Source organism: Camelus bactrianus, unplaced genomic scaffold (genome assembly GCF_048773025.1).
Source record: "Camelus bactrianus isolate YW-2024 breed Bactrian camel unplaced genomic scaffold, ASM4877302v1 HiC_scaffold_40, whole genome shotgun sequence".
Lineage (NCBI taxonomy): Eukaryota > Metazoa > Chordata > Mammalia > Artiodactyla > Camelidae > Camelus > Camelus bactrianus.
The window spans coordinates 1,722,017-1,749,532 of NW_027413956.1; the positions used below are offsets into that span (position 1 = coordinate 1,722,017).

At 48.2% G+C, this 27,516-nt stretch overlaps 1 protein-coding gene across 1 annotated transcript; it reads right to left on the reverse strand.

The window, feature by feature from the left end:
* Window positions 1-3,569: 3,569 nt before the first annotated feature.
* Window positions 3,570-26,881, reverse strand: LOC141576830 (ryanodine receptor 1-like). Its single transcript, XM_074360193.1, has 14 exons — window positions 26,877-26,881; window positions 26,577-26,778; window positions 26,397-26,524; window positions 25,425-25,523; window positions 9,154-9,196; window positions 7,752-7,882; window positions 7,590-7,650; window positions 7,037-7,183; window positions 6,646-6,780; window positions 4,859-5,015; window positions 4,394-4,458; window positions 4,197-4,303; window positions 3,955-4,021; window positions 3,570-3,808 (listed from the first exon to the last, which is right to left on the reverse strand). The coding sequence occupies exons 1-14, from the start codon at window positions 26,879-26,881 to the stop codon at window positions 3,713-3,715; spliced, it is 1,443 nt and encodes a 480-aa protein (XP_074216294.1). The 3' UTR covers window positions 3,570-3,712.
* Window positions 26,882-27,516: the final 635 nt, after the last annotated feature.

Genomic DNA, 27,516 nt, shown 5'->3' on the forward strand with positions numbered 1-27,516 from the left:
CTCTCCTTATATCTATAGGTAGGCCAGTGACCTGAACCCAGACACTCTTGTGTTCACTAAAAGGAAGGTGGACAGCCTCCACACACATTTGGGTCCCAGAATGGAACATGTACAGAAGCGATTAGTCATTCAGCACAAAGGACAAGTGTACATCTAGAAACACGTACCCTGATATCTCAGCATGTTTCCTAGAGCTGGTTTAAAGGTAAAGGCAATTTGTACTAAAAAACTGAGTTGGAGCAAGTGGGTCCCCTAATATATATAGGTAGGCCAGGGCCCCCAACCCACAAACTCTGTTCCCAACAAGGTAGGTGAAAGAGGGCTTCCACACACATTTGGATCCAGAATGGAAAATATGGAGAAACTTTCATTCACCAAGCACAAAGGGCAATGAACATCTATCAACACTTACCCTAATTTCTCAGCATGTTTCCTAGAGCTTGTTTCAAGGTAAAGACAAAATGCTTTGGAAAACCAAGCTGTAGTGAGAGCCTCCCCTAATATGTATATAGGTAGGCCAGGGCCCCCAAACCACAAACCCCATGTTCCTAACATTGTACGTGAAGGGTGGCTTATACACATTTGGATCCCAGAATTGAACATGTTCAGAAGCGTTCATTCATTTAGCACAAAGAGAAAGGGTACATCTAGGAACACGAACCCTCAAATCTCAGCATGTTACCTAGAGCTGGTTTCAAGGTAAAGGATGTTTGCTCTGGAAAACTGATTTGGAGAGAGTGCCTCCCATTATATGTATAGTTGGGCAAATTCCCATAATCCATAATGTCTGTGTTCCCAACAAAGAAGGGAAAGGACTGCTTGATTACACATTCAGATTCCAGAATGGAATATTTGGAGAAGCGTTCATTCATCTAGCATAATGGACAAGGGTGCATCTAGAAACACTTATTCTGATTTCTCAGCATGTTTCTTAGAGCGGGTTTAAGGTAAAGGCAGTTTGCCCTGGAAAACCAAGTTGTGGCCAGTGACTGAACTTACATAGTTAGGCAAGTTCCCCTAACCCAGAAACTCTGTGTTCCCAACAACATAGTAGAAGAACGGCTGCTACAGACATTCAAATCCCAGAATTCAACATGTGAAAAAGCTTTCATTCTTCTAGCACAAAGGGCAGGGATACATCTAGAAAGAATTACCCTCATTTCTCAGCATGTTTCCTACTGCTGGTTTCAAGGTAAAGGCAGTTTGTGCTAAGAAAACAGGCTGGAGTGAGTGCAACCCTAATATATATAGGTAGGCCAGTTCCCGTAAACCACAATCTCTGTGTTCGGAACAAGGTAGGTGAATGACGGTTCCCACACACATTAGGATCACAGAATGGAACATCTGCAGAAGCGTTCCTTCATCTACTAGAGTGGGAAAGGGTACACGTGGAAACAATTTCCCTGAATTCTCAGCATGTTTCATTGAGCCAGTTTCAAAGTAGAGGCTGTTTGCTCTGGAAAATTGAGTTGGACTGAGTGCCTCCCTTTATATACATAGGTAGCCCAGTGCCCTTAACACAGAAACTGTGTTCCGAACAAGGTATGTGAGGGGGGCTTGCATACACATTCGAATGTCAGAATGGAACACGTGGATAAGCGTTCTTTCATCTAGCACCAAGGGCAAGGTTATACCTAGAAACACTTACCCTGTATTCTCAGCGTGTTTCCTATAGCCGGTTCAAGGTAAAGGCTGTTTGTGCTAGAAAACCGAGTTGGAGTGAGTGCCTCATCTTCTATATATAAGTAGGCCAGTGCCCAAAATCAGAAATTCTGTATCCCCTTCACCCAGATTACTCATATTTTATTTTTTAACCACATTTGCTTATTTCTTCTCTTTCATATACGTTTAGTATTTTTTCTATTTGCATGTGAATTATAGACATGATGACATGATGCCCATTTATCCCTAAATACTTCAATATATGTGACCTATACCAACGCAAGGACATACACTTACAAACCAAAATACAGCTGTCAAAATCAAGGAACTAACACTGAGCTCTCACTGCCTTCTAATTCACACACACATTCAAGTCTCACCAGTTGTCCCAGTGATGCTCTTTATAACCAAAAATCATACTTTTTTTTTTCTGGTCCAGGACATGACATAGGACAATGGGTTGCATTTGGGAGTCATGTTTATTTTTTCTTGAACCTGAAACAATTCTTCAGACTTTTCTTTGCATTTCATGACCTTGACACTTTTGAAGCATAAGGGATATTTGTTTTACCAAACGTCCCTCAATTTTGATTGAGGTTTCCAGGTTAGGCATTTTGGGCAGGAACACCACAGTAATGATGGTGTGTCCTCCTCATTGTATCAGATCAGGAAGCAGATGTCAGTTTGTCCCATTACAGGCAACGTTACCTTGGTTATTTGGACAAGGTGGAGTCAGCCAAGTTCCCCATTAGAAATTTACTCTTTTTTCCTTTGTATTAATAAGTATCTTTTCTGATGATTTGTTGAGATGTTTGTAAATTTGCTATTCCTCATCAGACTTCCACACACTAGTTTTACCTTTGATGATTCTTGCCTGAGTCTACTATTAGGATGGTTACTAAATGGTGGTTTTCTATTTTTATCACTCCTTCTACATGTATTAGTTAGCATTCTACTGCAAGGAAGAGCTGTCCCTTCTCCACCATATATGTTTGCATACATGTGCTGGTGTGTTCTTCCAGCATAGTCTCAATAGTTTCCATTTTATTCTACAGGTTGTAATCTATTAGTATCATTATTTAGAGGCACAAATACTCCCAGATTTAGCCATGAGAGCCCCTTCAAGGACCTCTTAGATCTTTAGACATGACACAGGTGGTCGTTTAAACTCCAGATCTGACTGTGTCACCCTCCACCTGTTCAACACCCAATCCTGGCCACAGCCCACACAATCATGACTTCTGCTGTCAAGCCCCCTCCCACCTCAAGGCCTTTGTGCAGGCTGTTCTCTCTGCTCAGAACACTCTTCCCTCCCCTTTCACCAAGTTCCCTCCTGAACCTCTTTCAGGCTCCAGCATCCACTCTTGGGGGGGCACCTTGGCCGACCCGTTGGGCTAGGTTTCCTGGCTGTGTGCCTCACGCTGCTTTGCACTCACGTCATTCACTGATTCATGTTGGGCTGCTGCTCCAGACTGAGCTCCCCGAGAGCAGGAGCCGTGCCTGCTCACGCACTGCTGAAGCCCAGCCTTGTGCTGGCACACCCTCTGTAGACTCCTTTGTGAATGTATGTATGAATGAATGAATGAACAAATGAATGAGTAAACTGATTTTTCTCTTCCTTCCCCAGGCCTATGGTAGTGGAGACACGCCCAGCAGATGATCCTACTGCCCCCAGCAACCTCTATATCCAGGAATGAGTCCCTGGGGTTGGGGCTGGGTGTTCGGAATCAGTCTCTGCACCCCCTCCCCTCCCCAGTGGACACAATATAGTGGACATGACATGCCTGTGTCTCCCAATAAATGTGATTTTATCCTCTGCTGTCATCTTGGTTTTCAGGGGGAGGGGAGGAGGGCCGAATTCCTGGATGCATACAGAACCCCCCCAAATTCAACGATCCAGTACAACGTCAGGGATGTAGCACAGACTTTATTTCTACAGCACATGGTCACCTCTCCCCCAGCGGCCTTGGGAGGAGGGATTTGGGGACTAAGGGGCTTGCTCTAAGCATAAGGCATTTGAAGTGGGAGTGAAGGGCCAGCTGTGGGTGTCTCAGCTAAGCTGGTCCTCATACTGCTTGCGGAAACAATCACCAGCAGGGAAGAAATCCCAACATCTCTCTTGGTACATCTTCCAGACATAAGACTCCTAGGGTTTGGGGATGGGGAAGAGTTGGTTGGTCACATCTTCAAATGCTTGATATGATCTGAGCTTTTTACTGCCACCTGCTGATTGAACTTTTATTAAAATTCTCCATGTCCTTGCCCATTTTTCTCCCATTAACACCCCCTTACCTGACCCGTGTGTTCTGTCTCATCCTTGTTTATCAGATACTTCAGGAAAAACCTGGGGTTGGAAGGGCTGTGGGAGACAGGTCAGAACCAGCCTTACTTACCTTCTCCTGATTGGCTGGCTGAGAACCCACCCACATGGATGCCACAGCCCTTTTCCTAACTGACCAAAGCCTGGTATCCCCACCCTGGATGTTGGCGGCAACGCCCCCACCCTCCTGATTAGCCAGCGGGCCCACGCTCACATGTAATTGGCCAGGTTGTGCTCCTCTAGCGTGTGGGTCTCGAAACCATGCGGTGTCATATCAAAGTCATCGCTGCCGATGCTGATGCCGCAGATGGAGCACTTGGTCTGTGGGTGGCAGGAAGCATCAGAGTCGAGGCCCATTTGAGCCCCCCAGGGTCCTGTAATCCCTCTGGATCGCCCCCTGATATGACCTACCTCCATATCGTCCCTCACTTGCTGTTGTTGGTCTCGGAGCTCACCAAAAGCGTCAATGATCAGACCTGGGGAGGCAGGGTGCAAGTCAGTGCCTAATCTCTGACCAAATTCAGACTGCTCCTTCTTCTGGCTACCCCCTTCTGAGCCTTGCCTCCCATTCCCTAATCTCTCATCTCCCTAATCTCACCCTGCTGCTTGAAAATAATACCTAGCATTTATTGAGCACTTAGCATGAGACCCTTACTACTTATGAATTGACCAAATTCTCACAACGACCCTACAAGACTAGTATAATTAATATCCCCATTTTACAGATGGAGAAACTGAGGTTCAGAGAGGTAACTTGCCCAAAGTCTCACAGTAGGGAGAAACAAAGCCAGGTCAACCAGATCCCGGGCCTGCACTCTCAGAGGAGCTAGTCTGCCTCTGGGCATCTCCACTCCCACAACCCCGACCAGCACTGACCCTGGATGATGGCCAGCAGGATGACGATGACAAAGAAGAAGAAGGTGATTTTGAAGACCACCCGGTACAGCTCATATTCATCACCTGCTGGGTCCTCAATCTCGTCCCCAATGCCCCCACCTGCTCGGACACCCACGTACATGTGAAACAGGTAACACTGTGGGGGCAAGGTGAGAAGCATATTAGTCATGCATTCAATCATTCGGTATTCACAAAGTACCTACAGGACCCTGGGCTAGTGGGGCAGGAGACTCACAGTAATGGCTGAGACAGCCCTGGGCTCTGCCCTCACATGGCATCAGACAGTGACAGCCCAGAAATGATCAGGGTTGTGACAGGGACAGCTCAGGCAGAGGGCTGAGGGCTGGGACGGGGAAAGCACAGTGTAATCGGGGGCGAGATGGGGGGAGTACAGGAAGCGCTGAAGCTCTGAAAGCCTCACAAAGCCTGGGTGATCAGGCAAGGCTTCCTAGAAGCAGGGACATGTGTGAACTGGAACTTGAAGGAAATGTTAGGTGGAAGAGAGTGTTCCAGGCAGGGAAAACCACACATGCAACGTCACCACTGGGGAGGAAAGAAGACATCTCGTTCCTGTGAGGAAGTGAAAGAGGGTCAGTGAAGCTGGAAAGTAGAGCTCCCGTGAGCAAGAACAGCAAGAGGAATGAGGTCCAGCCGATGGTCAAGGAGGGCTTCCTGTAGGAGGCAGCACTTAAGTTGAAAGGTGAGGCATCAAGGGAAGGGGTATTTGTACTCAGGGTCTGAGGTGGAGGTGGGGCAGAGAGACCGTCAGATGCAAAGGGCTTGGGTTGGGAGGAAATACATGATCTTAGGGGAACTGAGGGGCACCAGGCAGCCAGAGAGCAAAAGGCAAGAAGGACTGTGGTTTGACTCAGGCCAGGCTAGCTATTCCCTGGCTATTCATAAGCCATGCTGAAGGCACTGGGGAACCAAGAGGAAGTTCTGAGAAGAGAGAGGAACATGGTCTGCCTGGCATGTGGGAAAGATTTTACACTATCCTTTTTGTGTCCCTGGGAAGTGGGAGAACCTAGTTGTCTTAGGTAAGGGCTAAGACCAGTGACTGGAGGGAACAAGGCTGAGTGGCAAGGCCAGGTCTGGGTGGTGGGGCTCAAACGTCAGGCTGAGGAGCTGGATAGGTCCCAGGAGCACGGTGCCTGATTACAGGCCATCTTCTGAGATAAAGCCCTGGGACAATTCATTTAAATGTGGCCCATGCCTCTAGTAGGAGAAACTCAATTTGGTTATGATCATCTCTAGTAGACTAGAAGAGAAAAAAATGAAACCTGCATGGCATTCTTTGGGTGAAACTTTTAATTACAGATAATGATGACAATAGCTCACCTCTATGGAATCCTTGATCCCTACCAGGCAGTGTTCTACAACTATTTATTCTTAGATGATCAGGGAGCATCACTACGTCCTAAAAGCCACCCTAGAATGTAGGCACTGTTATTATACACTCATTTCACAGGTGAGGACACCAGAGCATAGGGAAGCTGAGTAGCTAAACCCCAAAACATGTAGCTTGTAAGTCAGGCACTGTGCCTGAGCACCTTTCCAATAATAACAGCTTTAAAAGCTCAAATAATACGACAACAGTGGCTAACGTATATTGAGCACTGTTCGAAGTACCTCACAAGTATCAGCTCACTGAACCCTCACGATAAGCCTACAAGGTAGGCACTGTTCCTAAGCCCCTTGGCAGATAGGAAACCTGAGGGTCAGGGGTGGTCGGAAGTTGCCCAAGAGCGTTGGGGGGAAGGGCTCACCGTCATCATGTCGTCACACTTCATGTCAGGCTCGTCCTCGTCCTCGCTCTTGTTGTAGAGCTTGCGGAAGAAGTCGAAGGCCACCACGGTGTACAGGTAGAGCACCACCGCCAGGAGGCCCACGGTCATCACCAGCTGGGGGCAGGCAGGGGGCGGGTCAGCGCCATGCTCAGCCGGCCCCTCCACCTTGCCCAGCCTTCGGGCTCCTGACCCTGCTGCTACCCAGGTGGCTCTCCCTGCTGGGGCCTCACGACCCACACCCACCCTGGCTCGGCCTGCCCTCCTGGCCCCTCCTCACCCTGGCCGCCCAGCCCTCACCCCTCCACCCTTGCTCAGACTGCCATGCTTGGCCCTGCCCGGCTCACATCCCTCAGGCAGTTCCTCTCCACACCTGTTTCCCATCGTGGGTGACGGAGGAGAGGATGGTGGGCAGTGTCTTGACCCCCATGGCAAGGTCCAGGAGGTGAGCAGCGAAAAAGAAGTTGTTGTAGTGCCCCAGGAGGGACATCACCATGTACCAGCCCAGGTTCAGGAAAGACTGTGGGCACACAGAGTCAGGGTCAGAGAGCATTCCTGAGGGTCAAGGAGAGCTCGGGGAGCCCCCGGAACATTCAAGAGGGTCAGGTGCGCTCTGGGGGGTCAGGGTGCCATCGCTGGCTTGGGATTACTTGAGGGATCAGGAACACTCTAGAACAATGGAGCACTCTGGGTGAGAAGCCATCCTGGGTGGGGTTGAGGAGCCCTCTGCAGGATGTAGTCTGGAAATCCAAAGCATTCTAGGGCACAAGGAGCCTTGGGCGGGTGTTCAAAGGGTGCCCGAGGAACAGAGGTGCACAGAGGCTCAGGACTCAGTCCCTGGTCAGGGCTCCCTGGTGCTGGAGCCCCCAACCCTCCCAGGGCCCTTCTCCTGCAGGTCCCTCCCCCACCTACAAGTCCCTCCTCACATTGTCGGTGAAGATGACCCCGAACTTCCAGATCTGGTATTTGACGCCGATGGACATGAGCCTGTCAGGTGGAGGGAAGAGGGATGGCCAGATGCCGGAGGGTCAGACCCTGGCCACCTCCCCTGCCTGCCCCTGGCCTGGGCAGGATCACCCCTGGCTCACCAGGTAAGCAGCCCCGGCGGTGGCTCAGGCTTGCGTTCACTGTGCGCTGTGATCTCCAGCGTGGACAGATCCATGCCCAGCAGCTCGGCGATCCGCTCCCACCCACAGATGTCCCCGTGCTTGTCCAGGACCTGCGCAGGAGAGCAGAGGGCAAGCAGACACCACTGGAGTGGGGCGAGTCATGGCCTGGGTTGGAGAGGCATCTGGGAACACTCTGAATTTTGTGTGAAAAATTGGGAATGCATTTTTCTGGGAAGAAGGGCCAGAGCTTTTTTCAGATCCTCAGGGGGAGGGTCCAAACATGATAAAGGTCCAGTTAATTCATTAGCCAAATTATTTGGGATAACTTATTATTATTAGGCAGGTGGGCAAAGAATCCTATACAACTGGGCCGCCTGTCATCTATGGACTTATCTCCTCCCCCTCACCCCCTTACTCACTCTGCTCCAGCCACACTGGCCCCCCTCACGGCTCCTCAAATACGCCAGGCACGTTCCTCCCCCAGGACCTTTGCACTGGCTGTTCCCCCTGCCCAGGGCAGTCTTCCCCCAGATTTCCACCTGGCTCACTCCCTTACCACCCTGCACAAGAAAGAGCAAACCTCTCTGGGCCAGCACCCACACACTCCCCAACCCTCTTACTGGATTATTTTTTCCTTCTGCAGTACTTATCACCGCCTGAACACCATAAACGTGTTCCTCATCTGTCTGTCCAACTCGAGCATCAAAATGTGTTTACTGCTTGAAATGTACCTACTGCTTGGACTCCACGCCCTCCAAAATTGTTCTTGGCACGTAGTAGGTGCTCAGTAAACATCTGCTGAGTGAATGAACGTATCAGCCAACATGTATCTTTTTTTTTTTAGGTGCAGGTACTGGGGATTGGACCCAGGACCTCATGCATGGTGGGCATGTGCTCTGCCACTGAGCATACCGCAGCCCGGATGTTTTCCTATGGGCCAGATACTGTGCACCTAGTAGGTCATATAAACTTTACAACAACCCTGTGGGGGCGGCCCTCTTATTACCTCAGTTTGAACGTGAGGGAAACTGAGACACCGAAAGGCTCACACAGCTAGGAGGAGAAAAACAAGACAGTCCAGCTCCCGAGTCAATGTGCTTAAAACAGAATGCTTTACTTCCTCCCCTAAAATTAGTATTTATTGAGTACTTACTCTGTGCCAGGCACTGCGTCATGCTTGTTATGCACATCGTCGCTTTCCAGAGAGGGGTGTGTGGTTGTCATGCCTATTTCCAGATGGGCAAACTGAGGTGCTCCCTCAGCAAATCCCCTCGCCCAAGGTCACACACACAGCGAGTGCCTGATGGGGCTTAGGTGGCCAGGTGGCAGGAAGGGACCCAGCCCAGGAGGCCCATCTACTGCCCCATTCACATTCTCTCACCTTCCGCTTGACGAACTTGTCCCAGTAGTTGCTGGGGAAAGACCTGCCGAGAGAAAGAGGCCACAAGATGTCAGGGCAGGAGGGAAGAGGAGCCACCAGCCAGGCCAGGGGGCTTTGGAATTCCAGTCCTTCTCTCACAGGGGACTCGACACAGTGGGGTCGCATCTCACTCGGGGTCAGGCTCTAAAGACCCCGTGCCAGGTGAAGTTTGTCCTTCCCCCCTACTGCCATCTTTTGGGGAGCTTAGGGGAGGTAGGTGGCTTGCATTTGGAGCCGGGATGTGCAAAAACAAAAGACAAACAACATAGACCTGAATTCAGGTGGGGAGGCAGGGCCAGCGGTCTGGCCTTGCTCTGGCTCTGGGGAACGGTGTGCTTCTCACTGTTTCATTTAATTTTGTCTGATGAATCAGGCTCTTTCGTTACCAGTTTTATAAATGACGAGTCGATGCTCTAACATCCTGCCAAGGTGGCCAATGGGTTTTGTTTGCAGGGGGTGGGATGGGGAGTGAAACAGAGATTTACTATGAATCCATGGATTTAGATCTATTTACTGTTTCAATTCATAGCCCTTCCTGTCCTTCCTGATGCTCAGGTTGTCCCTGATTTGCCCAGTGGGGGCCCCTTCTAGCTGGTGGCTGGGTCCTTTCAGCCTGTCACCATTTTTCATTGAGCACATCCTTGCTTTCTGATAAGGTAATCCACTCTCATCTTGCATTTCCCTGCCCCAGCCCTGAAATCTGCCACTTCTCCAAGCTGCTTGGTTCCTCGTTGAGGAAAATGGTATTTAGAAGTCAAGGTCTTGGTGGGTAGGTATAGATTAGTGGTAGAGCACATGCTTAGCATGCACGAGGTCCTGGGTTCAATCCCCAGTACCTCCATTAAAAAAAAAGATAAATAAATAACCTAATACCCCCCCGTCTTGTTGTCCTAAATGCCCAAGTTAATGTCGCCCCCTTTGAACACTCAAGCCACCTCAGAATTCAGACTCATAAGAGTTAATTAAGCACATCTTCCTCCTTCCCCTCCCTCCCCTCCCTCCTTCCTTCTCTTCTCTCTCCCTCCCTCTCTTCTTTGTCATTCATTCACTTAGCTTATAAGGCCACTTCATACGGCCTCAAGGACCCAGTGATGCTTTCTCTCTCCAAATCCAAGTCCATAATGGACACACTGAGTAGGCCACGTCTTGTCCAGCCGGCTGTGCCTGTCTTAGGTTGTCCTCCTCTGAGGATCGTACCCGTCGTTGGCTAGTCAGCCATCCATGCTGGACACACTGAGTAGGCCACGTCTTGTCCAGCCGGCTGTGCCTGTCTTAGGTTGTCCTCCTCTGAGGATCGTACCCGTCGTTGGCTAGTCAGCCATCCATGCTGGACACAAAGATTAGGCCACGTCTTGTCCAGCCGGCTGTGCCTGTCTTAGGTTGTCCTCCTCTGAGGATCGTACCCGTCGTTGGCTAGTCAGCCATCCATGCTGGACACACTGAGTAGGCCACGTCTTGTCCAGCCGGCTGTGCCTGTCTTAGGTTGTCCTCCTCTGAGGATCGTACCCGTCGTTGGCTAGTCAGCCATCCATGCTGGACACACTGAGTAGGCCACGTCATGTCCAGCCGGCTGTGCCTGTCTTAGGTTGTCCTCCTCTGAGGATCGTACCCGTCGTTGGCTAGTCAGCCATCCATGCTGGACACAAAGATTAGGCCACGTCTTGTCCAGCCGGCTGTGCCTGTCTTAGGTTGTCCTCCTCTGAGGATCGTACCCGTCGTTGGCTAGTCAGCCATCCATGCTGGACACACTGAGTAGGCCACGTCTTGTCCAGCCGGCTGTGCCTGTCTTAGGTTGTCCTCCTCTGAGGATCGTACCCGTCGTTGGCTAGTCAGCCATCCATGCTGGACACACTGAGTAGGCCACGTCTTGTCCAGCCGGCTGTGCCTGACTTAGGTTGTCCTCCTCTGAGGATCGTACCCGTCGTTGGCTAGTCAGCCATCCATGCTGGACACACTGAGTAGGCCACGTCTTGTCCAGCCGGCTGTGCCTGTCTTAGGTTGTCCTCCTCTGAGGATCGTACCCATTGTTGGCTAGTCAGCCATCCATGCTGGACACACTGAGTAGGCCATCTGTGGTCCAGCCGGCTGTGCCTGTCTTAGGTTGTCCTCCTCTGAGGATCATACCCGTCATTGGCTAGTCAGCCATCCATGCTGGACACACTGAGTAGGCCATCTGTGGTCCAGCCGGCTGTGCCTGTCTTAGGTTGTCCTCCTCTGAGGATCTTACCCATCTTTGGCTAGTCAGCCGTCCATACTGGACACATTAATTAGGCATCTCTTATCCAGCCAGCTACCTGACATTTCTCACAGCTTGTTTATCAGTTCAGCCCATGGCTTCTTCTCTACAGCCTTCAGGCAGGGCCTACAGCTTCCTGATAGCCAGTTGTTCCCTAATATCAACAACCACCCATCACTTATACTTTTCTTGCCTTTTGCCTTTTGCCTTTATGCCTCAGGACACCGGCTCAACTCACCTTCCAGAAATTGAACTTGCCTGTCCTCCACTCTGATACCTCAAAGAGACCTCAGCTTTGTCTCAAGACTCAGCTGTCTCTACCATCTGACATCTCTTGATCTAGCCAGGGCTGTGACATTTAGAAATGGGATAAAGGCAGGAAGGATGATAAAGCTGGAGAAAGGAATTAACATTTGTTTTTCCCCCACTATGTGCCTGGCTCTGGGCCTGGCCCTGACACATCAGATCTTTCAATTCTACTTCTGAAGAACACCAGGGAGCCTGGAGATGATACTTCCACTATCTGTGACTTTGGGTTAGGAAGTAACTCTCTCCATCAAGATCCCAAGTGTTTTCATTCATGAAAACTAATCCACTTCCTTGAATTACTGATTTTCAGTTGCAGGTCTGAGAATTGAATATCTGTAATGAAAATTTGACCCATCTACAACAAAATAAGAAAAATAAGGGCAACAAAACGCATTTATCCATAGGCTAAAATAGTCTATGTAAAGGGTTATCCTTTGTTGTGAGACCACAGTGGAACAATATGTTAAGATGGAGTAAAGTCATTCCTTATTGCAAAAATTGCATACAGCCAAAATTATCCTTCAAAATTTCTTATGAAGGTACGAAAATGAAGTCCAAGCCAATCACAGCCTAATTTTCCTACAGCATGTAATAGATTGCTAATCCTATGGTTGACTGTATCTGATGAAATAATTGGGCTTCCTTTAAGTGTCATGATGTTTTTAAAAACAAACCTCTTAAAGACCTGAATGGCACATAGCTGAGGGACATGGGACTGTAGACTCAGGGGAACAGAAGATTCACTGTACACCCAGACCTGCTAGGAGAAGGGAAGATCCACACCTTCCATGCCTTCATCAGTCCAGAGTAAATGCTCTGTAAGTGGAAACAAAACAGCTGACAGACTGTCCCACACTCTTTAAGGTGTGTACTTTTGAACGTCTATGGTTGAAGAGAAGTCACAAAAGTTAAATGGCTGTATGACACTTTGTCCTTCCTTTGTTGTCTTTTAGTTTTTGGTGGGGGAAAAAAAACCAAAAAAACCTTCCTTTCATGACATGAGGTTGAGAAGAAATAAAACTTAGTAAAAAAGGAGTTGGAAAAATAAAACATTGGCAGTCTTGTATCAATCTCCAAACCCTTTTAAAGTATACTTGTTTGTGACATTCCGATCTCTGAATTTGCAAGTTATAAACTTAATATTAGAATAGTAAGCAGCTGCCATAGGAAACAGAGGGGGGGAAAAGTTGCAGCCAATATCCTAAGATCAAATATGGATTCCTAAAGAAACGATCCATCTAAGGACTTTTTTTTCAAAAGTGCTGAACTTAAACACCATTACTTTTAACCTACTTTTCTAACTTTCCATGGTTCCTTCTCATAGCATAGTTGAAAATTTAGCAAAAGAATTGATTTACCGTGTCAAAATCTAGTTCTCACCCCACTCAGATAAACCTACTCCACTCCACCTCAAACTCCACATCTAGCCCCTCAGCCAAAACCTCAGAGTCGTTCTTGTATGTTCCTTCTCCTTCACCCACTTCCAATCCAACAGAGAATCTTGCCCATTCTCTCCTTAAACCGGATCCAGATTCCAACACCTGCTCACCACCTCCAACCCACCAGGGACTGTGCAGATTATCACAACAGCTTCCTCACTGGCCTTGCTGGTTCAACCCTCGTCTACTGTCAGCACAGCAGCCTCAGCACTCCTACTAATGCTCAAGTCAGATTGACATTTATCTGCTCAAAACCTAAAAGTGGCTCCACATCATTCAGAATCCCAAGTTCTTACTCTGGCCAACAAGAGGGACTTGACCCATGTACCTCACTTACTTCTCCGACCTCATCCCTTGCTGTTACTGTTTCATGAACTTGGGACAGTGTCTGGCAGAAGGCAGCTGTTAGACAGCGGGTACCGGGCTCTGTTATCACTAGCGTTATTTCCATTACTGCTACTGCTACTCCCAGCACTGTGTTGTCACCCACCACTTGCTCCCCTCCAGCCACACCACCTTTCTTGCTGCCCCCAAACACACAAAGTGGAGTTCTGCCTTTACACTCTGCACTGACTCTTCCCCTTGACAAGAGCACCCCTTTTCCCAGACATCATCCAGACCTTGCCAGGCTATCTGCAGGGCTTCCTCACTCACCACCTTCAGCTCAAATACTCACTCAGTACGTCCTTCTCTGACCACTCTATTTTAAAATTGCAACTGCTCCCTCTAACCATGACACCCCGTCCCCTTTCCTTGTTTAATTGTTTTCCTTACAGCAACTACCAACTTCTAGTATAATATATAATATCTATTTTTTTGTTGTTTATACTTTGTCTCTATATATTTTAACATAAGTTCCAAGAGGGTAGTGATTTTGTACATTTTGTTTACTTCTGTATGCTGGCTAGTAGATAATAAATATTTGTTGAACAAATAACATTCAGTTATTATATTCAGATCATCAAAAACCACTAAGAACTTACTGAATTTAATATCCATTCATGATATTTTTAAAACTCTTTAGAAAACTAGAAATATTACAGTATTCTCTCAATCAGACAAAGGTAGCTTTAAAAAAATTCTACAGGTAAGGTAACATTTAATAGTGAAATATTACATTCCTTCCCCCCAAGGCTAAGAATTTAACAAGGATATCCACTCTCACCATTTCTATTCAATATGGCCCTGGAGGTCTGAGCTAATGAAATAAGGCAAAAAGAAAAAAAGGCATTAATATTATCAAAGATGAAGTTAAACTGTTTTATTCAAAGATGATGACTGTCTGTGTAGAAAATCCAAAGGAATCTATAAAATGTTAGGACTAGTGAGTGAATTTAACAGTATCACAGGGTATAAAGTCAACACCCCAAAATTCATTTTACTTCTAAAGACTAACAAACACTTGAAATATAAAATTTTAAAATATTTATAGCCTCAAAAAATTAAACACAGGTTTACCATATGATTCAGTAATTCCACCTCTCATATGTAAACAAAAGGATTGGAAATAGAGACTTGAACAGGTATCTGTACACCAATCTTCATGGCAGCATTATTCATAATAAACAAAAGATGAAAATAATGTCCATCTATACATGACTGGATAAGCAAGATCTGGTATTTTATATATAGTAGAGTATTATTATACAGTCTGAGAAAGGAATGAAATTATGACATGTGCTACAACATGGACAGGTGTTAAAGGCACTGTGCTAAGTGAAATAAAGCAGAAGGACAAATACTGTATGATTCCATGTATATGAGGTGCCTAAAACAGTCAAATCATACAGACAGAAAGTAGAATGGTAGTTTCCAGGGCTAAGCAAGGGAATGGAGAGCTATTATTTAATGGATACAGAGTTTCAATGTAGGATGATAAAAAAGTTCTGGAGCTGGAGAGCAGTGATGGTTGCACAACAATGTGGATGTACTTAATGCCACTGAACTAAACATTCAAAAATGGTTAGAATGGTATATTTTGTATTATATATAGTATCACAAGAAAAAAAATCATTTATAAAATCATCAAATGCCTAGGAATAAAATTAATAAAAGATGTGCAAATCCTCCACCCTAAAAACTACAAACATGGCTGAGAGAATTTTCCAAAGACATGCATAAATGGAGAGAATTACTACATTTATGATTAGAAAGACTCTATTATTAAGATGTCAAGTCTGCCCAAGTTGATCTATAGATTCAACGCCATCTCCATCAAAACCCCTTGATTTTTGCCTTTGAGTTTGCATTTTCCATGGAGCTGCTTTTTCAATGAACAGGCTGAGTATAAAATTAACACAAAAAGCAAAAGATCTAAAAAGCCAAAACAATGTTGAAGAAGGAGGAAGAGGAGGAGGATGAAAAGGAGTAAGAAGATGAAAAAGGCGAAGAATTTACACTACCATGTTCTGAAACACACTCTAAAGCTATACTAATTAAGAGCAAGTAGTACTGGCATAAGAATAGACAAGAAGGCCAAAGGGGACAGAATAGAAATTCCAAAAATACACCCAGACAATATGACCATCCGATTTTCAACAAAGACACCAATGAAATTCAGCAGGGGAAAGAAAACTCTTTTCCATATATTATGGGAGCAACTGAGTGCCTTTATTACTCCACACTGTACACACTCCCCCAAAATTAACTCTCAATGGACATGGATCTAATACTTAAATGTGATGGCTAAAACAATAAAGCTTTTTGGAGGAAACCCTAAAATGATGTATTTGGGAACTGCGGCAAAGATTTCTCAGCTAAGATGCAAAAAGCACTAATTATAAAGTGGAAAAAAATATAATAGACTTCATCAAAAGGCAAAACTTTTATTCATCAGAAACACCATTAAGAGAGTGAAAAGGCAGTCTATCGACTAGTAGAAAACAATCATAGTACATATATTTAACAAAGGATCTGTATTAAAAATACATAAAGAATTACTACAAATCAACAGTAAAAAGATAATCATAAAAATAGAAGAATGAAAAATACTCAACATCATTAGTTATCAAGGGAAATAAATTAAACCACAGTGAGATATTAAGAGATCCTCCCAAAAGGACAAAATCTAAAAGACTGGTAATGCCAAGTGTTGGTGAGGACACAGGCAAGTGGGAAGTTTGGTACACTGCTTGTAAAATGGCATCCCGTGTTTGGAAAACTGGTTAGCAGTTGCCAACAAAACTGAACTCACACTTAAATTAAGCAGTCTCACTCATATGACAAAGAGAAGTTAGTCTATATGTCCACAAAAAAAGTGTACAGAAATGTTCATAGCAGCTTTATTCACAAACAAAAAACGGTAAGTGCACCAATGACCATCAACAGCAGAATGAATATGACACAAAGGAACAAGCTATTACTGCACACGGAAGAACCTCAAACACATTATGCTAACTGAAAGAAGCCAGCATCAAAGGTTGCATATGTATGATTTATATGACATTCTGGGAAAGGTAGAACACTAGGGATGGAGAAAAGATCACTGGTTGCCAGGATCCGTTGTGGGGAGGAGCATTTGGATTCTAACGGGAGATTTGGCGGCTGTATCCTGACCATGGCGGTGGTTACAGGAATCTATTATGTGTTAAAACTCATAGAAATGTATACGTAGAAAAACAATGAAGTCAACTGTATGTAAATTTAAGACTATTTACATCTAGTGAAAGGAACCAGACACATTTCTATGCAAGAAAGCATAGTGTACAAGTCCTTTTACCTAAGGCTGAAAAACAGACCAAACCTACCTATGGGGAAAGAACTCAAAAGAGTGGTTAAATTGGGGTCGTGATACGAGTGAGAAAGGGAACTTTCCGTGGTGAAGGAAAAGTTCTAAATTTTTACCTGTGTGGCAGTCACGTGGCTATCGATGTCATTGGGCTTTATACTTAGATTTGTTCACTTTACCCTGGGAAAGTGTTGCAAAAAATGTCTCATCTTGACAGGCATGTGATTATGAAGAGAATGCTCAAAACTTCTTATTTTCCCACAACTGAATTTCAATTGATACACTTAAGTCCTTAAGTTTTTGAGCATTAAGCTTTTTTTCTGGCAGGAAACTAGGTACCTAAAGGAGCTTCTTAATTCTGTCAAATATTAAGTCAGAAGCCAAAGCCACCGGCTCCAGATCTCTAACTTCTTCACTTATTACTAAAAACAGCCTTAGGGGCCAGGGAGCCTGGACTTTCCCTGCACTTTTATGAGACTTTCCTCCATCTTAGCTGAATTAACTCAAAATCTCTATGTGACTCAGTCAAACTGTTACGAATCCAATAAGAAGACGTTTGCATTCTGGGTTAGAGGCACAAGAAAAATGCTATAATAGTTTGAAAAAAAAAACCTCACATCTCCCATAAAAGGTGTATTAATTCCTTTTTGAGTTTTACCAAACAAAAGATGTCTAAATCTTGACTTAAAAGGACGTCAAAGCAACACTTCATTGTCAGTATGCAAACTCTAGAAAATAATGCAGCAAGAAAGCACTAGCCTTCGGATTAGCTACTATATAGACTACTTTCCTTCACCCTCTCAATTCGTAGCCCCCATGGGAGTTTATTAATGTAAGGCTAAGCTCACGTTAATTAAGCTTAACTGCCCTAGACCGCTTAAACAGCTAACCCATAAAAAACGCAGCTGCTGTTGGACAGATAGATTTATCAATCCGAAATCTGTGTATTCATAGATATATAGTGCCTGAGACAAATTGTCCAATAAAACTTAGCTTCCACTGAAAATACACAAGTAACACCCCACAAAAAAACCCACCTTAAAAGGCGAAATTATCCAAGGGGGGAGAGTATAGCTCAAATGGCAGAGTGCAAGCTCAGCATGCACAAGGTCCTGGGTTCGTTCAATCGCCAGTACCTCCTCCAAAAATAAATAAGTAAACCTAATTACCCCCCTCATAAAACAGACAAGCAAAAAAGGCAGAACTATCCAAGAAGGCACTCAGATCTCACCCCCAACTCACCACTCTCCTCTCTGCCCTCACCCTCATTCCCCAAGGAGTAACCACTTTCCTTAGTTTTTAAATTTTCCTTCCTGGTTCTTCTTGCAAAATGAGCAAATACACTCTTTTTTTCTTTTTGGAGGGATCTTTTAAGCTGCCCACCTCACTCCACTGAGGTAACTGTTCAATGCTGCCACCTCCTCACCACCACGTGCCCCCAGCCCTCCCTCTCCAGGGGCTGTCATACAAGAATTACCACTGGACACGTACATCCTCATTCATTATCTGTGGTGCTACTGCCACGAGAACGAATCTGAGCCATTCTTTGATGTTCAAGGCTGCGTCCCCAGGGCCACGAACAGTGTCTGGCACAGAGCAGGCATTCATGCAGAATGAAAGGATAAGTGCCACAGGATCTCCACCAAGGAAAGGGATGTTTTATAATGATCTGATGAGGCAGGGGTGGGCCATCTGAGGAGCTGGCTGAGACCCGCTGCCCAATCATCTCTGACCTGCCAGACTGGCACTAGGGACCCAGAGATGGCCTTACCTGTCAGATCCCCAAGCATCTCGGCCAGCAGCCAGCGATCGATGTGCTGGTAAGTGATGCCCACCACGTGGCAGATAACTGTGGAAATAAGGGACAGAGATGGTGAAGGGCCACCCCCAGGACCCCACTGCCACTACCCCACCCTGGGGAGCCGGGGCTCAGGGAGGGACTTACATTTCCGGACAGAGTCTTCAAAGCCAGCTATACCCTCCAAGAGGTCCATGTTTTCATCCAGGGCCTGCTGTGAGAGGAACAATGTTAACAGCGGTAACGTCAAGAACATGTGTAACACTAACAATGACAGAAGGGAACACTTGAGTTCGCATCCCACATACCACGGTTCTTCTGCATACCGCCTTATGATGTAACAGTGACTCTCTTAATGCCCATTTTAGGGATGAGGAAACCAAGGCTCAGAACAGCTAAGTGTTTTGCCCCAAATCCCAGAGCTGGAGTTTGAACCTGGCAGGCAGAAAACACAGTCCCGAGAGAGGAGCCAGATGCAGATAAGCGACCTGCACTCAACCACCTCCTCTTGGCTCCCGTCTCACTCAAGAGAAACGGCCAGCTGTGCTCCTGTGGCTCATAAGTCCTCAAAGGATCTGCCCATCACCTCCTCCCACTCAGCCCCTCATTCCAGCTGCAGGGGCTCCTCGCTGCCTCTCCGATATGCCAGGCACCACCCACCACCAGGCCTTCATGCTGGCTGTTTCTGGGGCTGGAACTCTTCTCCCCCATAGCTAGTGCCCTCACCTCCTTCAGGCTTCTGCTTAAATGTCACCTTCCCAGTAAGGGCTCCCCCCAACATTAGTGAGGTACACAAGGAACCTGCAAGGACAATGGGAGGAAAGCCAGGAGAGCAGCTGCCCTGGAAGCCAGGGGATGGAAGGGTTGATGGAGCAGAAGCGGCTGGCTGGACAGGGAAGACGGGGCAAGAACTTCCTAACAGACTATTAACGGAACGTCACTGTGGATCTGGACGAGAGCGGTTCCATGCGTGGGCTGGGGGTTCAGGGGCAGGGGGCTGGCCAAAAAAGCCTCAGTGGACTAGATGGAGTGGGTTCAAGTGAGCCGGGGGGAGACAGGGAGGCTGAGCACAGGTAACCTGTCCAAGAGCAGGCTGCCAAGCGGTTCTGACTCGCCTGAGACCGAGGGTTTCCTAGGATGTGAGAATTGCAGTTTTATTTTATTTTTATGTTTTTTTTTTGAGGGGGTGTAAGTAATTAGATTTACTTATTTATTTTAATGCCGGTACTGGGGATTGAACCCAGGACCCTGTGCATGCTAAGCCAGTGCTCTACCACTGAGCTGTACCCTCCCCCCTGAGACTTGCAGCTTTAAAACTAAGAAAGCCCCAGGCAAACTGGGACAGTGGGTCCCCCAGCCAGGAATACGGCTGGAAAGGGGAGGCAGAGCTGGCAGGGAGTATGGAGATCAAGGGAGAGTTCTTTCAGGCTAGGACTAACTGCAGAGTGGGTGTGCTCTGTGGTGACAGGAACAACCCAGGAAGGCCAAGTTTGCTGATACAGGAGAATGGGGAGAACCGTTGGTGTGATGCCGCTGAGTGGGTGAGAGGGAAGGGCATCGGTGCTCCGGAGGATGGGTGCCTGCGACAGGAGAAGGGACAACTCACCCACTGAAACAGAAAAGTATTCGGTCAGCTGTCGGCAGGCGGCGGGCCAGGGGCAGAAGCTTTGGCTGCTTCTATTTTGCCATGAAATGAGAAGCCAGATCAAAAGTTGAAGGGGAGGAAGGGGAACAGCTTAGCGGTAGTGTGTGTGCCTAGCATGCACAAGGTCCTGGGTTCAATCCCCAGCACCTCTGTTAAAAGTAAACACGTAAATCAGTTGAGGTTGGGGGAAAGTGGTGGGGGCGGTGGTGAGAAGAGCCGTCTAGCACAGCAGGGAGGGAGGCAACACCCTAGGCCGGGAGGGGCTCAGGACCGGACCTCGGTCGTTGTCACCTGCGCCTGATGGGCTCTTCTCCAGCCTCGGGCATCCTGTCAGACACAGGTGTGGAGAGGAGGAGCCCACAGATTGGGCTGAAGGAGGATGTAGGACAGAGGATGGGGGCTGCCGGTCAGGCCCAAGAATGCGGGGCTGGGACCCAACGGGGCCGAGCTGGGAAGCTAGGAGGAAGTGGTCAGAGGGGGGAAATGCCTGACATTCATGGGCAGAGGAGGAAGCAATTACTGGTGAAGACAAGTATAGGCCAGTGGCTCCCAGCCTTCACGGAGCATCAGAAGCCCCTGGGATAATTGTTTAAAATCCCAAAACCTGGAGCACACCCAGGCCCATCACATTAGACTCTGGCAGGATGCAATTACCAGTATTTGTTTTTCTAACTCCTCAAGGGTCCAATGTGCTGAGAACTGGTCTAGGGTGTGACTGGGGTTGAGGGGCTGAGGGCACAGGGAGAACAAGAGATCCAGAAACTGAGGTCAGGAGGGTGGAAGGATCACTGATCTGCCTCTTCGGGCATCTAAGAACGAAGACAGGAGTAGTAAAGAGTGGCAATGAGCTAAAGTCTTCATAAAACGAGGAGCAGTCATCTGGGGGTGGGGAGGCTGATACCAACAAAGAAGGGCAGGAAGTGATAACAGGTGAGCTTCAGGGCTGGGGACTTGGGGAGAGGAGGGGGGGATAAGTCTGGGAGTGGCAGTGAGAAGCTAGGAGGCCACCTGGCCTTCCTTGCACTTGGGAAGCCACTGCAGAAGTGGAAGGCCAGGCTCAGTTAGTGCAAGAGACAGGGAAAGAGAATTTAGAGGATGGAGAGCTTTTGCGGGAAGGACGGGTACGTGTGTGGGCATGTGTGTGTGCGCGCGTGTGCGTGCCTGTGCACAGGGGACGACCTGGGAGTCCTGGCCCCGGGTGAGGAGGACCGTCCCATGAGATCACACAAGCAAAGCCCTGAGCACAGTCCCTGCCACCACGCAGGCCGCCAACATATGTGCACGGTCATGACTTTCAGCAGTCTGCCCCTCATGACCCAGTTACCACTCTGCCCCAGGAACCCAAGGGATGTTACCCAGAAGGCCTGGAAGTGGCAGGTCTCCAGCAGGTCTCCGAGGTACAAAATCTGCCGGATCGGCCATTCTTCTTGCTGGGAGGAGGTGTTAAGGGAAAAAGGCCTGGGAGCCCAAGGAGGCTGCTGCTGCATCCTAGACCATCCACGCCCACCTTGTTCACTGCAGCGTGGTTTGGAATCGCAAAAGGCAAGAGACAACCTAGTGATCCAGTGATGGGGACAATTAATTCAACAGCGGGCCATCCACACGCTGAGATGGAGTCAACCCTTACAGAATTGACCTGGAGAAAGGGATGAGTCCCATCGCCATGTGAATGCAGCAAGACGCAGAATGACTTGCGCAACAGCCCCCATTTGGGTGGGGAGAAATCTGTATCAAAACACACATGCCTGCACCTGTGCAGCTACAGGGCCTCTGTGGGAAGCACCCAAGAATGCAAACAACTGCTGTCTGCGGGAGGGGAGCAGGTGCTGTGGGAGGAGGAGGAGGAAGCCTTGGCTTTTCCACCGCACACTTTGTTGTACTTTTAACAGTGGACCACATGCCTATTTTTAAGCCACCAGAACACACCGCAGGAGAAGAGGGACAATCTCTCTGGAGGCAGGCACTCCCATGGACAAGCCTGGCAGAGGAGGCTCAATGAGGAAGCCATTTCTCAGCCCAGCCGCCGGTGAGCAGGCCAGTTCACTGACTTTCCCTCAGCATTTCTTCACTGAAGGCCAGCACTGGGCCAGAAAGATGCTGCGCCAGGCCCTGCGGACACATATGCTGAAGGTCAGCGGACAAGCTGGCTCCTCCCAGCTCCTGCTCCAGCCCCCAGCCCCTCCTGTCTCCTGCCTTTACCCAGCTGGGAACCCTCACTGGACTCTTTGTAGAGCATGAGTCCACCCATATCCCTCTGCAGCTTGAAAGCTCCCACGGCTCCCCAGTGCCCTTTCTGAAACTGACCGAATTCCACTTTGACGTCTGGGGTGCAGCTGTATGGAACTTCCTCTCCTGCTTCTAAAACATAGCACCAAGCAATTCTTTTCCTCCTTCTTTCCCTGCATACTGTTCCCTCTGCCTGGATCACCCTTCCCTACCACATCACCCAACTCCTCATCTCTCGGACCTTCCCTCCTCCAGGACGCCTTCCACACATCCAGGCAGGGTCAGGTGCCTCTTCTGGCTCCTGTAACCCCCAGCCCTGCCTATTCCAGGCTGTCACTGACAGGGGACGGGTCTCCCCAACTGAACGGTGAGCTCGGTGAGGACAGGGCTGGGCCTACCTCGGCCTCCACAGCACCCCAGCCCCAGCCAGCACAGGACCAAGCCCAGAGCAGGCACTCGGTGTCTGAGGCTGAACTCCGATCACCTTCTCGTGAGTTCACCTGCCCTCCCCCACACCCGGCCCGGGAGCAGGAAGGATACGTGTGCCTGGTCGATCATACACTTGCACAGCATGAAGTCGGTGTGGGGTAGGTTGGTGAGGGCCTTCACAGGATCTGGGCGGTGACTGTGGTCTGAAAGAAGGCTGGGTTGAACTGGTACCTGAGAAGGGGAAGGAGGGACACAGTAGCAGAGGTGTGCCCAGGTCCCTGAGCCTCACCAGGGCAGGCTGCCCACTGCTTCAGCCCAGAGGCTGGGAGCCAGACATGCCTGGGCTCCAATCCTATCCACACCAATCTCTGCCTGTGTGACCTTAACCTCCCTGACCCTAATACTCTCCTGCTGTGTAGATGGGGACACTTAATCTTCACAGCCACTCAGTAAGGCAGACAATGTCCAGTGATTCACAAACAAATGAACACCTAAATAGCAGTCTGGAACAGTGGTCAAGGCTCTGGAGACAGACTGCCTGGGGTTAAACTTCACTGCTGAGTGCCCTTGGACTACTTCTCTTAAACACTCTGTGCATCAGTTTCCCCTCTTGCACGAGGGGACAGTAACAACCAGACCTACCTCACAAGGGCCATACAGCACCTAAGAGAGTTCATGCACCAAAGCTTACAGCACAGAAGCTACCATGTGGGGAGCACTCTCTCAGCAGTGTCATCACCAGTAACAACCTCACAAACACAAGCACCATTATCTCCATTTTACAGGTCAAAACCGAGCCCGTGCAACCTGTAAAAATCAACAAAGCACTGAGGCGGAAAACATCAAACGTCCGCCAGCAGGAGAATAGTCCCACGTGGAACACTATACAGCCATGACAACAAACAAATCACATCCACACAGAGAGGGGATGGATCTCACAAACCCAGGGCTGAGTGGAAGATGCCAGGAGAGCTCCCAGTTCAGAGCAGGCAAACCACAGCTAAGCTAACCGGGATGCACACGTGTGCGGTAAACCCACATAAAGCTGGGCCGTGAGAGCATAAAGGTGGTGAGCAGGGTGGGGGCGGTTGGCACAAAGCATATGAGACAAAGGACGAGGGGCGCCAGCAACACAAAGCTTTGCAATTTGGATGGTGATCACGCGGGTGTTCATTTACAATTACTTGCTGAACTCTGTATTTATGTACTAGCTTTTATGCTTTATAACCAATTTTGAAAACGCCATCCCTCCTCCTGCCCCAACTTCCTTGGCTTCCTAATCCTGAACATCAAAGGAAGCCACATCTTATCCAAAATATACAAAGAGTTCATACAACTCAATGTCAAAAACCAAAATAAACCAAACCAAACCAAACAAACAAAAACAAACCACCCTGTTAAAAAAAGGGCAGAAGACCTGAACAGACATTTTCCCAAAGATGTACAGATGGCCAACAGACACAAGAAAAGATGTTCGACGCTGCTAATCACCAGGGAAATTCAAATCAAAACCACCATAAGATATTACTTCACAGCTGTCAGAATGGCTATCGTCAAAAAGGCAACAAACAACAAAATGTTGGTGAAGGTGTGGAGAAGAGAGAACTCTTGTTGGTGGAAATGTAAACTGGTGCAGCCACTTTGGAAAACAGGATGGAAGTTCCCCACAAAATTAAAAACAGAACTACCAAGTGACCCAGCAATTCCACTCACGACTATATATCCAAAGAAAACAAAAATACCAATTCCACAAGATACATGCACATTTTCATGGCAGCACTATTTACAACAGCCAAAATATGGAAACAACCTAAGTGTCCATCAACAAATGAATGGATAAAGAAAATGTGACACCTAAACACACACAAAATGGAGTATCACTCAGCCATAAAAGAATGAAATTTTGCCATTTGCAACAACATGAATGGACATCGAGGCTATTGTGCTTAGTGAAATGAATCAAAAGAAGACAAATACTGTATGTTTTGACTTACATGTGGAATCTAAAAAATAATAAATAAAACAAATGAATGTAACAAAACAGAAAGAGACTCACAGATACAGAGAACAAACTAGTGGTTACCAGAGGGGAGTGGGGTTGAGGAGAGGCAAAGACAGGGGAAGGGGATTACGAGGTACGAAATACTAGGCATAAAATTAGCAAGATACAAGGATAATGTACAGCACACGAATATAACTGATATTTTAAAACTTTACGTAAAATATGGTCTATAAAAATACGTAACCACTATGTTTCACATCTGAGGCTAATGTAATATTGTAAATCAACCATACTTCAATTAGAAAAAAAAAAAAAAGATAGCCACACCCTGCAGGCTACCCCCAACTCCCACCCACCCAGTGTTGTGAGTGGCACCATGCTGGCTACTGGCATGGGGGTGGGAATGGAGGTAGAAACTCACAGCTTTAGGACAGCCAGGTTGGCTTCCAGGTCATAGGCATTCTCCTTGGCCTGTGTCTCCACATAGCGCTCCAGGGTGGCCAGATTCTCAGGATTATACCTAGAGGAGAATAAAGATGGATGAACAGAGAGGAGACAGGAGTTGAGCTCAGTTACTCTATGGGGCCAGGGAGGAGGGTCACTGTAGCCTGCGCCTCTCTCTCTTCCTTTCTTCCCTTTCTTTAGCTCTGTCACTGGCCACTTAGGCTCTACCCAAATACTGAATCAGCTCTATAATTTCTAATAAAACTTATCCACACCCCAGACCTAAGCCAAAGCTCTAAACTGCATCAGAGCCTTGGGTCTTTTCTAGCTTGCCTCCTCAACCTTTCAGACAGCCAGTCATTGCAGACTGTATACCTAGCCTCCTAGACATCTTTGCTACCCACCCTTACCTTCCCTCCCCAGATCTCATTCTGGTCTAGCCCCGTCCTCTCCTGCCTAGCTCCCCTCATCACACCCTGACCACTACTGGTTCTAACTAGCTACTTGGTTTGTTTGGATTCTGAACTGGGAACCCTATGAAAGCATGGCCTGCGGCTGTCTTGGTCAACTCTGGTCTGCAGCATTGCCCAGCACTCACAGACTAGATTTTAGTAAACATGTGTTAAATGAATAATGAGAGGTGAAGGAAGGGAGAGATAAAGAGGCACTAAGAGACACGAAGAGACTGAGGAGCAGACACAGAGAGACATTAAGGCAATTAAAGGGGAGAGTGGCGGTAGGAAACGCTATCTTCTGCCTTTAGGTCTTCGCAGTGCTATTTCCTTAAACACCTCCAGGATGATAGGTGAGAACCCCAGGGCAAGCCCAGGACTGACCACGCCTTACTCCAGAAAATTCTCTCCTCCACCCCGCTTGGCCAGAAGCGCTCCCTACCACCGAACTCAGACCTGTCGATACCCTTGAGCGTTTTGCCCACGTTTGCTCTCACCTGCTCAAACATCGCCAGGACTCCGTCGCCTCCCACACCCGGGGTGAAGCCGCAGACCCGGCCGCCGCAGACCCGGCCGCCGCGGACTCCTCGAGGACCGGAAAAGGAAAGACTGGTGGAAACGGAAACTACGTCATTGTTTTCGCTCCGGGGCAGTTAGCGCATGCGTGTATGCTCCACCCGAGCAGAATCAACGGCGTGAGAAAAAGCCTGGTCTAGCCAAGTGCGCAGGCGCCTTCTCGTGGCACGCTGGCGAGGAGGCGGGGCTGAGGTTTTCCCCGGCCTCGCGTACCCTGTTCTAGTGCCTGCGGTGTGCGCGCGAGCTGCCAGGGAAGGAGACGGATCCCTGACGGCGTGCACGCACGTCGCGTTGCTCGCGACCCTGAACTCAAAAGCTGTGCTGGAATGCACGTATTAGTCTCCCTTTGGGCCATGGCCAAGTCCCGAGGAAGGTGCTTTTTGAGGTCCCCTTTGCCTCACGCCATGATCCCTAAAGCAAGATCCGAGCTCCACAATTTCAAGTCCTGAACCCGGTCCCCACGCTGCACCCTGACGCCAGGGTTAGGGGCCTGCAAAGCTGTTGTGCTCTGCCTGTCAGGGACAGGGGTGAGGGGCTCCTGGACCCCGCCAGATCACGCCCAGTCCCCATAGGCTCCTGTCTTGTGGGTGAGAGCGAGCACCGCATGTGTGTACAGGTTCTGCACACTGCAGGCATGAAAGCACATGCATGTGTCGTATATGTGGAGGTATATGCTCTGGGTACATCCACATGTACGCACACGGGTATCCAGACACGTGCACGTTGACTGGTCTTCACACTGCACAGGGGGTTACCACTAAGTGCCTTATGAGCCCCACCCCCCACTACCCCGGAACAGTAATGGACACTGCATGGTCAACCCCGTGCAGACCTGCCGTCTACCGGTTGTGGCCAAAGTCTCAAGCACTCAGCAGAGGTTCAACTACAGTTTTTAGCTGCCACCCAGAACGAGGGAGGGAGTGTTAGGGCACCCCCCCCACCCCAGGTCATAATTAAGATAGTTTGCATCTGGTTTACATTCAGCCCACGGCCCTGGAGGTGGAGGGGGGTCCCCTGGGTCCCAAGGCAAGCTGCCTCTCA

Coding starts and splice junctions, on each gene's coding strand:
- LOC141576830 (XM_074360193.1), bottom strand. Junction 26,525..26,576: donor ACGCCGTTGATTCTGCTCGG/GTGGAGCATACA, acceptor ACAATGACGTAG/TTTCCGTTTCCACCAGTCTT. Junction 4,022..4,196: donor CACAACCTGGCCAATTACAT/GTGAGCGTGGGC, acceptor TGTCTCCCACAG/CCCTTCCAACCCCAGGTTTT.